General features: G+C 34.9%; 1 protein-coding gene across 4 annotated transcripts in view; it reads right to left on the bottom strand.

The window, feature by feature from the left end:
* LOC150087028 (DET1 homolog) overlaps nt 1-16,722 on the bottom strand; it is a 93,093-nt gene that overhangs the window by 5,810 nt on the left and 70,561 nt on the right. For all 4 annotated transcript variants that reach the window (XM_090371758.1, XM_090371761.1, XM_090371759.1 and 1 more), the window contains exon 3: nt 14,329-15,925. In XM_090371758.1, coding sequence (XP_090227884.1) covers nt 14,329-15,925 — 1,597 coding nt within the window. The remainder of the gene's footprint in view (nt 1-14,328; nt 15,926-16,722) is intronic.

Here is a 16,722-nt window from a genome sequence, read left to right as displayed (position 1 = left end):
AAAAAAAAAAAAAAAAAAGAGCACAATTATAAAATCTCAGGGAGTAACAGAAAACTGGATCTCATGAAGTTTATCTCTGGCAATGTGTTGTAGATTAATGGAATAAATTAGCACCCAAAGTGGAGCACATTCTGCAGAGTTCAAGGCTGAACTGTTTTTTTACTGGCAATGGAAGAAAATTGAGTGAGTGTAAATAGTTATTTTTTTTAATTTTATTTACTGTTATTAGTATTTATTTATTTTTTTACAGGTCAGCAGTTATCCACTTCACCCTTTCAACCACCTTTAAAAATAAGAGATACATATACACATCTCTAATCTATAGAGACTTTCCCTGAATCTAAGGATGCTTTCATTATTATGGCTAAATGTTTATTATTATTAATAATGAAGTTTAATTATTAATAAGTTAAATAAATATAAGTTTAATATTATTATGGATAAAGGTTTACTTTGCAGCTTCTTTTAATAGATTCCTAGATGACTGCTTTCTGTACCAACAAGTTAGAGAAGCAACAAGAGAAAGTAATATTCTTGATCTGTTTTTCTGCAGTGATCATAGAGTATTGATGTGGGATATATTTAATGATAGAGGTAAAGGAAAGGGATTTTGTTTTTGCAGATGTGATTACAGTTGATACAGACTTTTTTAAAAAAAAACTTTTCAGTGAGACAAACTGATGCTATTAAAAAATATAAATGCCACTCAGGCACTTGTTCATTTTTAGTTTACTCTCTTTTCCATCATTTTTAAGTTATCATAAAATCATTTAACTCCCAACCAGTATTAGAACAGATGCCAGGTAACCCCCATCTCCAGACTTCATGTGTGGATGTTGATACAAAATACTTATTCAGTTGTAGGGTTTTGGGTGCATCAGTAACTTAGATTGTACTGTACTGCTGTCTGAACAAGTGCATTCATGGGCTGATATCCATGTTGTGGGCTGTAAAACTCAGAATGTCATTAGGGAAACCATATACAGGCACTCCTCGACTTACGTACAACTTGCATTACGTACAAAGCACAAAGCAGTTACTATGTTCAGTTATAAGAAACAATTTTGAACACCTTTGTGATATTTTTCTAAAGCTGATTTCTGAAGGTCACTACCATAAAATAAAAACAATTTGCAGTTTTTGGTTTATTGGGCTTTTCTGTTAGTGCAATGTAATTATAAAGGGTAGTAAACTAGATCTTATTGCATTTGCAATGATACTGATAGCTGGAATTCTGTGGAATTTTACATTATTATGGTGAAATGTGGTTCCCCCTTCACTGAAATCTTCAATCATATAAAAAACAAATAAATTTTCAGAATCTTCTCTTCATTCCTATTTTTTGAGCTTTGTAAAGTTGTTACCCCATATCTCATATCGTGTTAGTTGCAATTTGTGCATGCTGTGTTCTTTGTTATTGATTGCTTATTTTCTTACTGATTTAAATTTTAGGACCAAAAAAAAAAAAAAAAAAAAAAAAATGTCAGTGAACAGAAATAAATTAGTTCAAACTATTAATTAAGCTAGTACGTAAATGTAAATTTATTTTTCTTTTGCTAACCTGTGGGAAATATTCTTCCTATTTTCACACATCATTTAATTTTGTCAATTGGAGGAAGTAAAGTGTAAATTTGTGTTCTATATCTTTAATTTTATAGCTATGGATAATATTTTTCATATTTTCGCTTATTAGAATAGCTGTTTAATAGAATTAAAATTCAGTTCGCAAACGTGATCACAATGACCAGTGCTTACTATATATCGTATGGTCAGGATTGTTTGGTTTTTAGGAGCATTGGCAACTAAGGCCATATTGCTCCGGGATATGCGGTGGTCATTCCCTGACTTTTCCGCATCTTCCGTATTTGGTGGTGACGGGCTCGAACCCCGGTCTAATCAAGAAGCGTGTAGCTACGCACTGCTGCTCCTTCCCACCTGGCTACGGAGGCGCATCGTATGGTCAACGGGATTTTATTTTGGAGAGTCCATCATACAGTAATTTGATCATAGATTAAATTACTGTACGATGTATCAAAACTAATTTAATCTAAATATGACGTATCGTATTTAGATTAAATTAGTTTCCAATAAATACTGTACTCTACATTATTATTCATTGTATGTTTTTTTAGCCTCATTTAACTGTTACAAATCGTAAAATACTGTACATGAAGTTTGTCGGGGGTTATAATCTTGGTGCATTGTACTGTACTGTATATATACTTTGTATCTACAAGACCGAAGTTGGACTTACGGACATGAAAAAAAAAAACAAAAACGATTAAGTACATAAGTCGAGGAGTTCCTGTACTCCCTTCACCTGAGATCAGATAACTGCTGCCTCAATTGAAGAGGGCTTTAGAAATTACATCAGTCATAGATGGGAATCAAACCCAAACATCAAATTAGCGACAAGTGGTGAAACCACTATACAGTAAACCCCCGCTATTCGCAGTCGCTGATTTAATATAAAATGGAACCTAAAAAAATGTGAATTTTAAAGCGCCATGAACATTTTCCACCATAAAAAAACATGGGTTGGCTAAAATTATCTTTCCCGGTCAAAACAGCGCTCATTGGGTGGGGGGAGAGGGGTGACAAAATCGCGAACGTGGATGTTTCTCGCTAATCCTTGTTCATTATGTGTTATGCGCTTGTCATGGAAGGTTTCGTCGTTTGCTTTTGATTTATATGCTTATAAATTGAATAAATTTATCAATTTAAATTGATATGCTTACAAAAGTGATAAATCTACCATTTTGCAGTGTAAAACAGACATTTTCGAGTGTGTTAACGGAAGAAAGTGACTTTGTTGTCGACAAGTTCTTTCTAACCCATACAAAAATATGGCTACGAATAACAAGAGAAATGCAAAAATATCAAAGAAGGTGATGACATTAGTGAATAAAATTGAGTTATTAGATAAAATTTGTAATGGTGAAAGTGTCTCCTCAGTGGCAAAACATTAGTTCACTCATCATTCGTGAAAAGGCAAAACTCCTTTATCAACACTTTAGCGAAACTGGTGATAGCACTGGCAGGATAAGTTTTTTAGCTATAGCAAAGCCGCCGGATTGAAAGATTTGTTTGAAATTTCTAATAAATATTACATTTAATATTAAATTGTTTCTTATTTTCATTCGATGCCTTATGCTTGCATTTCACTATGTACTGTCTATGTACATAGTCATATTATGAAGGTACACATAATACATACATAGATAAAATTTTAGACTAGTTTTTCTTATATATTTCATACTTTGGAATGGAACCCCTTTATTACTATGGGAGCCATAACTCAGTATTCGCGGTATTTCTCAGGAACGTAACCCCCGCGAATAGCGGGGGTTTACTGTACTCTCATGAAGAATTTCAGTTTGTCAGCAATCTGAGGTTCATCCTTTTCTTTCTAGTGTTCACATATGCAAAGAACTCTTTGGTATTTTTTCTTTGCACTGTCAGCCAAGGACTAGCAATGCCTAACTCATAAGTAATTTGATTACAGACAAGTTTGTATTTAAAATAGGTCCTTGTCCCCTGCCAATTTATAGTCACCATGTATTTTTTCTTCTCTACCACTAAGCTCATCCATTCATCTGACATCCAGTTTGGTTTAAAATCTTGAATAATCTCTTGGCTGGCATAAAACACTTAGTGGCCTCTATAATTAACTCTCTGAACACTTTTGGCATTTATATTTTTTAATAGCATCAGTTGGTCTCACTGAAGTTTTTTTTAAAAAAAAAGTCTGTAGCAACTGTAATCACATCTGCAAAAACAAAATCCCTTTCCTTTACCCCTGCCAGTAGCTATTTCTTTGAATTGTTTGTTGTTTGTTATTTGGTTTTTAGGAGCATTAGCAACTAAGGCCATATTGTTCCGGGAATATGCGGTGGTCATTCCCTTGACCTTTCCGCATCCTCCGTATTTGGTGGTGATGGGCTCGAACCCCGGTCTAATCAAGAAGCGTGTGCTACGCACTGCTGCTCCTTCCCACCTGGCTACGGAGGCGCCCTTCTTTGAATTAATCATTAAATAAATCCCACATCAATACTCTATGATCACTGCAGAAAACCAGATCAAGAATATCACTTTCTTTTGTTCTTTCTCTAACATGTTGGTACAGAAAGCAGTCATCTAGCAAATCTAGGTTTTGCTACTGAGTAATGAATTGCCAACCCATGGATTCCAATCTGGAAAGTTAAAAATATCCATGTTAAGGCATTCTGATTTGCTGGCATACTATATTTGTCTGTATAGCTGTTCATCATACTCATCACAGTAATTTATTTAAGTGAAATAAACCATAAATTACTATTTGTATATATTAGAAAAGTGTAGAATTTATTTATAAAATAATGAATATTTTGAAATAATTTTGACTTTACTGTAATCATTATTCACATAATAATAATCATATAAAGTTATTGTAATCATAATATGTTACTACAAGATGGAGAATAGGAAGTTGTACTGTTCTGTATTTCGAATGTGTGATATTTCTTATAAATAATAAAATGATTTCAAACAAGTTTTAAAAACACATTTTTTACTTTTTTTTTGTAGTGCATATATTTCATCATTACATTTATTTATTATTGATTTTAAGTGCAGCAGAATTTATTTATACAAATATGATTCCTTTGAAATAATTTGTGCACCTCAGACAAGTTCCACTTAACAGGATTTTACTGTAGTAATTTAATAGTAATGTTACTATTAAGTAATATATTACTTAATAGTAATATGTTAACATAAGATGGGGAAGGGATGAAGCACCTAAAAAATGAATGGGTTACAATATTCAGTTATTTTTAAAATAAAAAAAAAATTCTGTTATATGCTGGAACGACTACAAGGTCAGACGAGTTCACAAGACAGAAAGAATACAAAAACAGCACCATATTTAGTAGTCAAGCAGGCTTAAACCATGGTCACTCAAGCATCATATTTACTTACCCTTGCTTTTGGCTACTTGACTACAGCAGCCTTGTATGTCTGTCTTAATGTAATAACTCCAAAACTAAAGCATTTTTATATGCACATTTGTTACTAATTTTATGACATCGTAACTCATTCAATGAATGAGTTATGACATTCAGATTATGCTTAAGTTCTTAGCTTTATATGTTTTAATGTAATAACTCCAAAATAAAGCAGTTTCAGACATATTTTGGATCCTAATAATAATGCCTGATTTTAGAGAGGTATACCTAGTGGTGGTGAAGTTTTGTAGAGGTGCATTTCAACAATGACTAACAACTGAACTTATATATATCTGTAAATGTTTATATAGATTATAAGATGGCACTAGTGGTTAAAACATAAATGAGAGTTCAACTTGTTAAATATGACCAAATGACATTTAACATAGTCACGATAAATGTTTTCAGGATATCAATGGATGTGCTTCAGAGAGAAAAAAAAAAAAAAAAAATCTCAAAATGGAGAATAAGAAAAAATTAAATATTGTTCTTGAGGAATAATTATTTTAACAAGGCACCACAGTTTTATCAGTTTACATGGCAATTTGTTTCTAATAATGCACTGATCAAGAAATTGATTGAATTTCTCTACATAACAACAAAGATCATTAAGTTTCATTTTTTGCCTCCATTATAATTATAGCAGAACAAAAAGCAACAGGTGGCTCATCGTCATTCAACAGCATTAGTGTAGTGGAAAGCCAAGTGGGTAATCCTGCCCACCGGTTGCTTTTCTCTCTACTTTAGTCATGCATCTGACGAGTATAAACTAGCTATAATGGCAGCAAAAAAAAAAAAAAAAAAAACCCACCTTGGTTGTGTGGAATTAAATCTACTGTTTGTGTGCAAACTATGGAATAGCTCTCTCTCTCTCTCTCTCTCTCTCTCTCTCTCCTGTTCCCCCCCACCCTTCCACACACTTCTAGTGAAGGCAGCAGTGCTTTGGAAATACCAACATCAGAAAACTATTCCGAAAGGTCTGTGAATGGATGGATAAAGAAATTTTCTGTTTGCACTATGGAACGACCACATATTCAGAGGAATTCAGAAGGTAGAGATAATACAAGAAACAGCACTATATTTACTAACCATGTAGGCTCCAACCATAATAAAGCATGTGTATTCAAGTACCTTTGCAATGACCACTGAAGTTTTATGAGAAACAATGAGCTCTGGCATAGTGAATTGGGGGGGGGGGAACTATTAACAAAGCATGTGAAGGAGATTGCAACTGTTGAGGTGACCATAGGACAGCAACAGTCATAGTGCAGCAATGGTATTAGCTTTTTTGCACATCAACAAAATCATTAGACCATTCAGACATGTCTGCTTTCACAATATGGAAGGGGTTTGATATCTGTACAAAATTCACATACAGGCAACCCCCGGTTAACGCTGATAATTCATTCCGGAAAAACAGCAATAAGTGAATCAGTGCTAAGCAAGCACCGCATTCCCATAAGGTAATGTGTATTTGTGAGTTGTGGTCTATGCCATAGGATATTTCATAACCAATAATAAATGTAATGAAAAGACATACAAATGTCGGTCAAAATATTTAATATTCAAAAATTTGTACATATAAAATATTCCATATTACATATGTATATAATTAAGTAATGACTTCATTACATATCAAAATTAAACTTAAAACTAGCAGTACCCATTGCAAAAATTTCACAATTGGTAGCAGAGTTTTTCTCTAGCTGTCCTAAAGAAATGTAGTCCATGTTTTGTTGTTTTTATTTCCTGATATTTTCCCAAAATTTTTGGATAATTCATTGTCATCTCTATAAAATACTACTGAAAAGGGAAGAATATTAAAAAATACACTAAAACCTAATTCTCTATGCAAATAGCCATATTTTAGCTGTACCCATTGCAAAAATTTTGCAATTGGTAGCACAGTTTTTATTGCCTGATATTTTCCCAAATTTTTTTGGAAAATTCATTGTCACCTTTATAAAATACTGCTGAAAAGGGCAGAATATTAAAAAGTACACTAAAAGCTCACCTTTCACTTTAAAAACTCGGTCAAACTTTCATTATTAGTGTTTCGTTTCTTTCATTTTCTTGCAGATGTTTTTTCTACTGTACAGTACCTCTTCAGTATCCAGCAAGCATCAGCCCTGATGCTGACATTTCAACTCCCCTGGTACCTCATCTCCATGTGTTTAATGTCCTGTTTACTTACACTTCCTGTTCACTTACACTTCCAAAGGTGGAAGTGTAAAAATGTACCATGACAATCACGTTGCAGCCCAACTTCTTGAAGTTTGCCAACATATTTTCGACTGTAGTCTGGTAGTCCGGATCTTTATTGTTCTCTAAAAAATTCTCAATCGCAGACCCAAAACTAATGCATACCTGAATTTCTCTTTTAAATTTCGTTCCTTTATTAGTATGCAAATTTAAAGTTTTCTCTAGTTGTTCTAAAGAAATGTAGTGCATGTTTTGTTGTAAGCCAGTATGCGTCGAATCCTTATGTTGTAAGCAGGTAGGCCAGTAAGCGTCAAATCTTTTGTCATTTCTTGTATCTCAGGAAACTCATAAATTTTCTTTGATTTTACCATTTCAGACCAATCCTGAATACATTTGCAGAAACACGAAAAGGCTTGTTTCTTCTTCACTGCAAGGTACATTCAACACGACCAATCATAGTAGCAGTGGACACGTCTTTCTGACTGTGACATAATTCTAAATCCTTATATTATTACTCACCTTATAAAACAAAAAAACAAACAAAAGTTGATAACAATAAAATGATGACTTCCGAATGTATTAAATGTAAGGAATGGCAATGGTTGTATGAGCTCGCATGTGCAACGTGGGGACATACGGTGAGCGAGCAGTGCAATGGAATCCTAACAATTAGTTCTTTCTTTTGAGGTAGGCAATTTTGCATTTGGTAGCAGTTTTTTTATTATTATTATATATATATTTTTTCTCTTTTGGAACAAAGGACACCACTGTGCGAACATGCAAATTGTTAATCATTTAAATAACTAAAGTGCAAATTGTTAATCAGAAAAAAATGCCATATCAACTTAGACAACTGTTTGTTTAACAGTTAACATCTTCCTGTGGCTCCATCTATGAAATGAATGTTGAACTATTCTCGTTTGTAGTACAAAACTGTCCTGTTCCATAACTATTTGGAATTTTTAAATTTTAACAACTTTGTATACACCTAGGAAGAAACAACTTCAATTTGAGACCACTTTCAGCCTGATTGGTTAAGCCCATCGTTCACATTGACTGTCAAAAGAAAATGCCTTCTGTATTAAATATATAGATGCCAATTAAAATCCTGAATTTATTATTCTGATGGCCCTGGGCTGCTGAGTTTTCGTATCTTTGAACTGAAACACACGTTGATTTTGGGTTATACTTTGTCCCTCTTCCACTCATACAAAATCACGTAGGGATTCATTTCTTTCTTTAAATTTCTTATTACCTTGGAACTTCGTTCCATGTCAGGGTCATTCTCCCAGAAATAATCTCTTTTTTTTAAAGTGTTTGAGGGACAATAGGATGCAGCTTTCTAATGACAACTACTTCATGGGAGCAAAGTGGTCAGAAACAAATGAACACACACACACACACACACACACACACACACACACACACACACACACACACACACACACACACACACACACACACACACACACACACTTTTAGCCATTTTACAGTTACGTATTCATTACAATGTAACATGGCAGAGTTGAACCAATGTTCAGGAGCTGACCTACATAAGATGCAATGCACAAACACACACACAGTCCTACTGTACTCCCTGAAATTAACTATTATGTAGACTTCAGTTTCCTTGCTCACTGTATCATTCCTTATTGAAAATGTTCAACCTGGAGGGCCACACCAGATTTTTTAAATGTCCAACATGTTAGCGATTTCTAACAATGGAACATGTCAGAAATCGCTGTTATTCCTGTGCTCCAACAATGGAGTTATCAACAGAAACTGATGTTTATGCAGAGCAAAGCACCATCTAATATTACTTGATCTGTGCAAAGCTCTTCTGAAAGCATTTCCCCAGTGACAAAAGGACTGGTCAATCCTGCCCAAAATTGTGGCCACCCTGTTCACCTAATCTCAACCCCTGTGATTTCTGGCTATGGGAGTAGCATGAAGTTATTGTACCTTCACCAACCTGGTAGAAAAGCATCACTTTCCATGTGATTACCATCACACCCATCATGTTATAGCCCTCTTTAAGGTGCTCAACCTGATTAGCATTGTCATGAAGCTAGTGAAGAAACTGGTTCATTATACAAGCAAGTAATTAAAATCTGAAAATGTGTTAGTTTACCTTGAACATATGTTCAAAACTTATGAACAGGTGTTCAAGGGAAACTAATACTGTTCATCTATTCAACCTTAAACATTTGTTCAAAAGTTTATCTGCTCATCATTGCTTTTGTAAGGATTGTTTATCTAAATTTCACATTTTCATCAGATATTAAAGCTCAAAGTAATTAATTCAATGGTCAAATTTGTTAAAAGAAATAGGTGTGATGTGATCTGATATGTAAAAAGAACACAGCAACATGAGTTTCGAAGTATGAAAACTAATAATAGAAACTTTTTTCATTAATGTATTTTTGTTATGTTATCGAATTACAAAAATTAAATCATTGAAATATACAAAATTTTTCCTTTCCTTTAACGTGGGTAGCAGCTTTTATACTATTGGAACTATTTTTGTTGACATGTAAAAATGGCGCCTCTGTAGCCAGGTGGGCAGGAGCAGCAGTGCGTAACAGACGCTTCTTGATTAGACCGGGGTTCGAGCCCTTGACCACCAAATACAGAGGATGCGGAAACGTCAGGGAATGGGCATCGCATATCCCCGGAGAAATATGGCCTTAGTTGCTAATGCTCCTAAAAACCAAATAATAACAACATGTAAAAATCATTATTCATGTTATGGAACATACATTTGTCAAAATTGTCTAAAGAGCACTGTGAACATCTGCCCACATGGTGCCTCCAGGTGGGCAGGAGCAGCAGTGCGTAGCACACACTTCTTGATTAGACCGGAGTTCGAGCCCATGACCACCATATATGGAGGATGTGGAAAGGTCAGGGAATGAAAACTGCATATCCCTGGAGCAAATATGGCCTTAGTTGCTAATGCTCCTAAAAACCAAATAACAAACAAACATCTGCCCACATTTGAAATTTACTGGGCATAGGACAGGATTTAGACTATTATTCTAGTGCCAGGTAGTAGGTTGAGAGTTGTTTGTATTGTACACTCGGGCCAATGCTTTTGTCTAGCCCATAGTAAAGTGATATGATGTGAAATGACCCCAAAGGGGAAGTAATGTGGACACAGGCTGCATGGGAGTAATAGCCACTTCCCAACTTACGCAACGGTTGCGTTCTATGGAACTCTAAGTAAGTCAAATTTTATGTAAGTCGGAATTTCCCTAAATGCTTATGCAGCACTCGCAACTATGCACACTGAATTTGATTGAAGCAAAAAATAGAATTATTTATTCAATGTTTTTATCTCATGTGCAGGAAAAATGTACAAAAAGAAGTGTACAAAATTACAAAAAGAGAGAGGAGATAGGGATAAGTTTTACATTTTGAGCATCAATGTCTCCAGCTGATAAGCATGCAGCTGCTGAAGTTGAGGGCTGTGGAGATTTATAAGGGATTTTTTCCAACACATCACAAAATTTCTCTGCAGCTGCAGAATTGGCACTGGCGACTTCACCACATACTTTAACGTTTTGGAAACTAGCACGGTGCTTGAACCTATTAAATCACCCATTGCTTGCCATGAACTTGACTTGGGGTTCGTCATACTTATCCTTAAAATCTTCTTAAATACTTCTTGCTTTTGCTTGAATGGCCATTGGACTTAGGGGCACTTGCTTCTGAATCTGACTTTCCATCCATATTAATAGCTTTTCCATTTTTGATATAGCATCCGAATGCTTTTTGTGATCACTGTTGATCTTAAATGCATTGATCCTTTAACACATTCTTTTATCCACGCACTGTCCCTTAAAATAGTATTCACTGTTGAAGCAGCGAGATCTAATTCCATCCATGCAATAGATGACAAACTTTGTCCTGCTTCCCACTTCTTAATCATCTTCATTTCTAAATCAATTTCATTTTGTTTCCTAGCACTGCCAGCACTTGCACTTTCTGCTGATCCCTTTCCCTTCACCATTGTAATAAGTAAATAGGAATGAAGAGAATATTCTGAAAATTTATGTTTTTTATATGATTGAAGATTTCAGTGAAGGGGAACTCATTTCACCAATAATACCATAACATAAAAACCCACAGAATTCCAGTTATCGGTATTATCGCACAGCTTACTACCTGTTTATAATAGACTGCGCCAAGAGAAAAGCCCAATAAAGTGCAAGAAAGTGCAAATTGCTTTTATTGTTTTATGGTAGTGATCTCCAGAAATGTGTTTTAGAAAAATATCACAAAGGCATTCAAAATTGATTCTTATAATTGAACATATGATAACAATGAAAGTGTAGTGCAATTTCCATTATAAAAATGACCTTTTAGCTATTTAAATTTAAATAGTTTATTTATATAGGAAAAATTTCAACTTCTTGGAATGAATTACAAAAAAAAAAAAAAAAAAAAAAGTGTTATTGGGTTCACATTACGATATTTTCATGATACCTCCATTTATTCCTATGGGATGCAAAATACATTTCCATGATTTTTTTGTTTGCACTGGCTGGCAAAAACTTATATAAAGTCGAATTTCCATAAGTCGAATATTATGCAAGCTGGGGAGTGCCTGTACATAGATTGTTTATCCTGTCACTGTGATTTTTTTTTTTATTACTATTGCCCACATGGTGTCCATGGTGGATTCTATCTAGGGTATCCCTGAAACCCCCCCCATGCCACAGGTGTAGCACTCTTGGATACAAACAATCTCTCAATCTATTTTTCTTCAGATTGTTTGTATCCAAGCTGATGTTTGCCAACAGTCACTGAAGAAGTGGTACAGGAAGCACCATGAAATGTCTGAGAATAATCTGTAATAATTCTTTAAGAAATTAAAGGCAGATTATACTTCCACAGGTTTAAGTGCCCATTATTTTACGAATTTCCAGTTTATTTTCTTTCATTATTTGCAAGAGGAGATGTAACACAACTGTCCTCGTGCAGCTGGCTGTTTGACATGGTTATATGTACCTATCGAAAAGCAACCACCGCATACAACTGTTGTATTCCTCCCCCCCCACAAATAAAATGGTTTATGTTCATTTCAGAAATACACGTCCTCAGTTTTTACACTAAACTAAGGACGGGGAACAACTTTCCCAATGGGAAAAAAAAAAGCAGGCAAAATTTAACTGGCAATACTTAGTCTAATTTAAACATCAAATTCAAAAATGTCATCCCAAATATGACAAAAAATGTCCAAATAACATATAGCCTAAACCTAAAAATAAGAGAGACAGATACTGGTGCATTTTAATTGAAATACCTTGTGTGTGTGTGTGTGTGTAACTTTTTTTTTTTTGTTTATTTTTCCCTGCTATTCTCTTGTACATTATGGACTACATGTTGTTGTTATTTGGTTTTTAGGAGCATTAGCAACTATGGCCATATTGCTCCGAGGATATGCGGTGGTCATTCCTCTGACCTTTCTGCATCCTCAGTATTTGGTGGCCACGGGCTCGAACCCCGGTCTAATCAAGAAGCGTGTGCTACGCACTGCCGCTCCTGCCCACCTGGCTACGGAGGCACTGTGGACTACATGTGTGCACCAAATTTCACTTCAATCTGATTAATGATCCAGACATCTGTGAATAGGGATACTTTAATTATAAATCCTGCAGAACCGTAGATTGTAAAGAATCCCCCCCCACCCAAATTCCCAATAGTACACTAAACTTACAGTACAGTACACTAAATTTTTTTCCCTAATCCTCCATACATGCTACATCAATTCAAGTTTGGAAAACAGTAAAAGGTCAAAGGTCAAATTAAATGGGCAATGTTAAATTCAGTTTTGGAAAAAATCTAGACTATTTTCAAAGAGGCACAATGACAGGACACTACACTGCAGACGTGTCCATTTATCAGATATAAAATCAAGTCAGTCGTCCCAAGTCAACCATTGCCAGAATTTTAATGTAGTGGAAAACAGAAGGAAATATCACCATTCACCCAATCTCTGATAATGCAACTACTAATGATTTTCATAGCCCACTAGCTGTTAAACTATGCTGTAACAAGCCACCAAAGCCATCCTTGTTTGCACTCATAGGACAAACTATGCAAGGGAATGATGAAGGTTTTACCAACTAATTACTAGAATACGATGAAATATGATGGAATAATGTGCTTTCCTTAAAGGGGAAAAGCTTTGATTCACAATCAAAGCTTTTCCCCTTAAACTCTAGTCTACTATGGCAAATAGAGCTGAACAATGAACCTTGCATAAGTAACCAAAAGGTAAAATAACTTGACAAATCATATTGCATAATTCACAAATTACATAGATGCACCTGGGTGTGGTGTAAGCTCAAAGAATAGTTTGGTGCATACAACAATAAATAAATCCAATAAAGTTCAGTTGCATTATGTTAGGTTGATTACATGATTATAGCCACTGACTGTTTTGCACAAGCTAGTAATTCTAATGTCTATGTGACATCCTGGAGGTGGTAGATGACTTTCATCAACCGGTGAAATACCACCACTTTGCTTATTGGAGGCTTGAAGTGGTGAAACCCATGTTTAGTCTCTAGAGCAAAGTTTCCGGCATCCCCCTCTCCCCATACTTCTCCTTCAACCCATGCACGGTACTAAGTACTATAGGTTTTGATACCTTTCGTGTTTGGGGTTCTCATAAAAAAAAAAAAAAAAAAAACTTTTATGCTATCTACATTTTTGGAATTCTATAGAAAAGGGTACCTATATCAGAACGGCAATGCTCTGTGTCATGCAAACTTGTTCGCTAACATATTTGAAGAAAATATTGTGGAAAATACTTTAGTAGCCCACAGTTATGATTATAATCTAATTTGAGATGTTACAGGATAACAACTGCAAGTCAGATCAGGGTACACAATGTTTGTGAATGACCTAGCTACTACTGTACTGAGAACTGAGTGGCATGGAACTCCAGTATCTACATAAAAAAAAATCTTGCTGAGTGTATCCTGCATTATGACTTTGTCATAATTTAAAACCCATGATAGTTGCAACAGATATAGAATTTTGCTTTCTTTAACTATAATTTGTTTCCTGCCCCTAGAGCTCCAGTAAATGATGGAATATAGTGTATGCTGAAGGAAAATAATTATCTTACCTGATTGGATGATCACCACAAGCCTTTGGTCTTTCCAAGACAGATACCCATTTATCATCATAACTAAAAAGTGACAGGTCAAGGTAAGGACTACTACTGTATGACTGTGAACTTATTGGTAACTGGGCAAGGAGTCGTTTCACAGCTTCAGTGTGCCCCCCATAACGAGCATTAATTATAGTCTGTTTAGATCGCTGTTGCAAAAGACGTGCATGAATATTATTGGATGGTGAGCAGGCAAGCTGGGATTCTGAATGAAGTGCTGCATTTCGAAACAAGTCACAGAAATTTTCAAAGAGTTCTAATAGTTCTTCTGATGTATTCTCATAAACTGCCAATACCTCAGTTGTCAAAAGGTTATATATAACAAAAAATGCTGGCTGGGAATTTGGATAGCTAACACGAAGAGTGATCACGTCTTCACTGGCATACTTGATAAGCAAGTGATTTTCATCCAGAAGTTGCATTTTCCACATTCGTAACTGACAAAGTTGATCAAAATGTTGGAAAAACCTTCTCAAAGGTTGGGGAGAATATGTTTTTTGGCTTTCAGCTGCTGCTCTGTGATAAAGAAAACCTAACAGACGATGTTTCAATGCACTTATTGCAAGTTCTCTATAAGGGCGATAATGTTTTCTGGAAGTACATTCATGTAACATTGCAGATGTAACTAGAAAATCATCATCTTCATGGCAAAACCTTCCAATCATTCGAACATTTACAAATTTTCCCTCAGAAGTTACCTGAAATATGTGTATTGTTTGATGTTGTACTGAAAGAACAGCTAGAGTATCCTTATAGAGGTATAAGCCTTGATTATGAGAAAGAAAAATCTTATCAGTTTTAAAAGTTCTTTTATCGCACAATTTGCCATTTTGTATATCTACAAGATGTAATGAATAGTCTTCAAGGGGAGACCTTTGGTTTGGTGAAAGTGATTCATTATTTCTATAAATGTCAAAGAAAGGTGGAGGAAGTGCATCAGAAACATAGGCAGCTGAACCAACAATGACATATTTACCATCATCTGTGAATAGACTGCACTCCCTATTTAACTGTTCTCCACTAGGAGCCACTTTAACAGCATGTTTCAATCTAAAGAAATGCTCAAAAATTTCATTCCTTATTTTTGAAGATTCAGGATCTGGTCCACATGCTGTATGTTCTCCCTGAGCATCCTTTAACAGTTCTTCAGCAGCAGCAGGTCCTCTATATTCATAAATTTCTATAGAAGTCTGATCTGATGAAAAGGCAACAAAGTACCGACCATCCGGACAGAACTTTCTCAAGAAACAAGGAGGTTTTTCTACATTGATCACAGTAAAATTAGGAAATACATTTTGATGGAAAGCTCTGGCTACGTAAAAGTGGGCAACAGATTGCTTGGCAGGATATGTTTCCCGTCTTATCAACCGTAATATGACATTCTGTGGAGGGATTTTCCTTGGTATTATTGTATGTTCCTCTTGACTCGGATGCCTCTTTAAATAGTCACTAAATGTTGACGAATAACTTGATCTCAACCGTTGACAATTCTCCTGATGTCTGTGTCGGTTAACAAGAACGAGCCTCTCCTTTTCATGAGACACATGTCCACCTATGTGAATTAAAAACAAGAACTATACATATAATTCAGAAATGGATTTCTAACCAATATAGAATAAAATTTAATGTTTAGAAGACTAAGTTTTGAATTAGATGCTACTATCAGTATACAGGGTGGTCACTGGTTGTTGTTGTTTAATAATACAGGTCGACCATCACTAATCCGGCAGTGTTGGGATTGGTGGTTATTTTAGCACATACATTTTATCCAACAGTTAACCACCTTCTTCTACGTTGACTGCCAAGCTAGTTTAAGAAAAAAATTCCCCAGTGACCAAAAATATTTAAGAAATAGTTTGATTAGTAATTCTAAAATAAATATTGCAATGCCAGTGTTTTGTTTTTTTCGCTTAAAATATAAAAAAAAAAAAAAAAAAGTTTTTATTCATGTCACATATATGTGACATGAATAAAGACATAAGTTAGTTACTTTACTTCTTGTGAAGCCGTGTCGGCCACATACATGTGACGCTATTACAGCATCCATCATATTGTGTTGTGTTGTAAAAAAAAAAAAAAAAAAATCTAAAAAGGAATGACTAAAAGAAAATTATTATTAATAATAATAATTTTCTTACTAAGATAAGAGGAACTGAGAGAAATTGCTGGAATTTACAATTAAGCAGAGTTAAACTTCTCACAGATACACCGCTGTCGAGTTTTCTCAGAAGTTCAACTTTATCTGTTATGTATGGTGTTTGCACTTTACACCACGAGAGGCACTTCCTTTATATATTGGAACCATGGCTGGGGCTAAATGTGAGCAGGTTATAATAATAAATGCAGAAA

This window comes from Mastigoproctus giganteus, chromosome 4 (genome assembly GCF_048544385.1).
Source record: "Mastigoproctus giganteus isolate SK-2022 chromosome 4, ASM4854438v1, whole genome shotgun sequence".
NCBI classification, from domain to species: domain Eukaryota; kingdom Metazoa; phylum Arthropoda; class Arachnida; order Uropygi; family Thelyphonidae; genus Mastigoproctus; species Mastigoproctus giganteus.
This window is presented reverse-complemented; position numbering and strand designations above follow the sequence as displayed.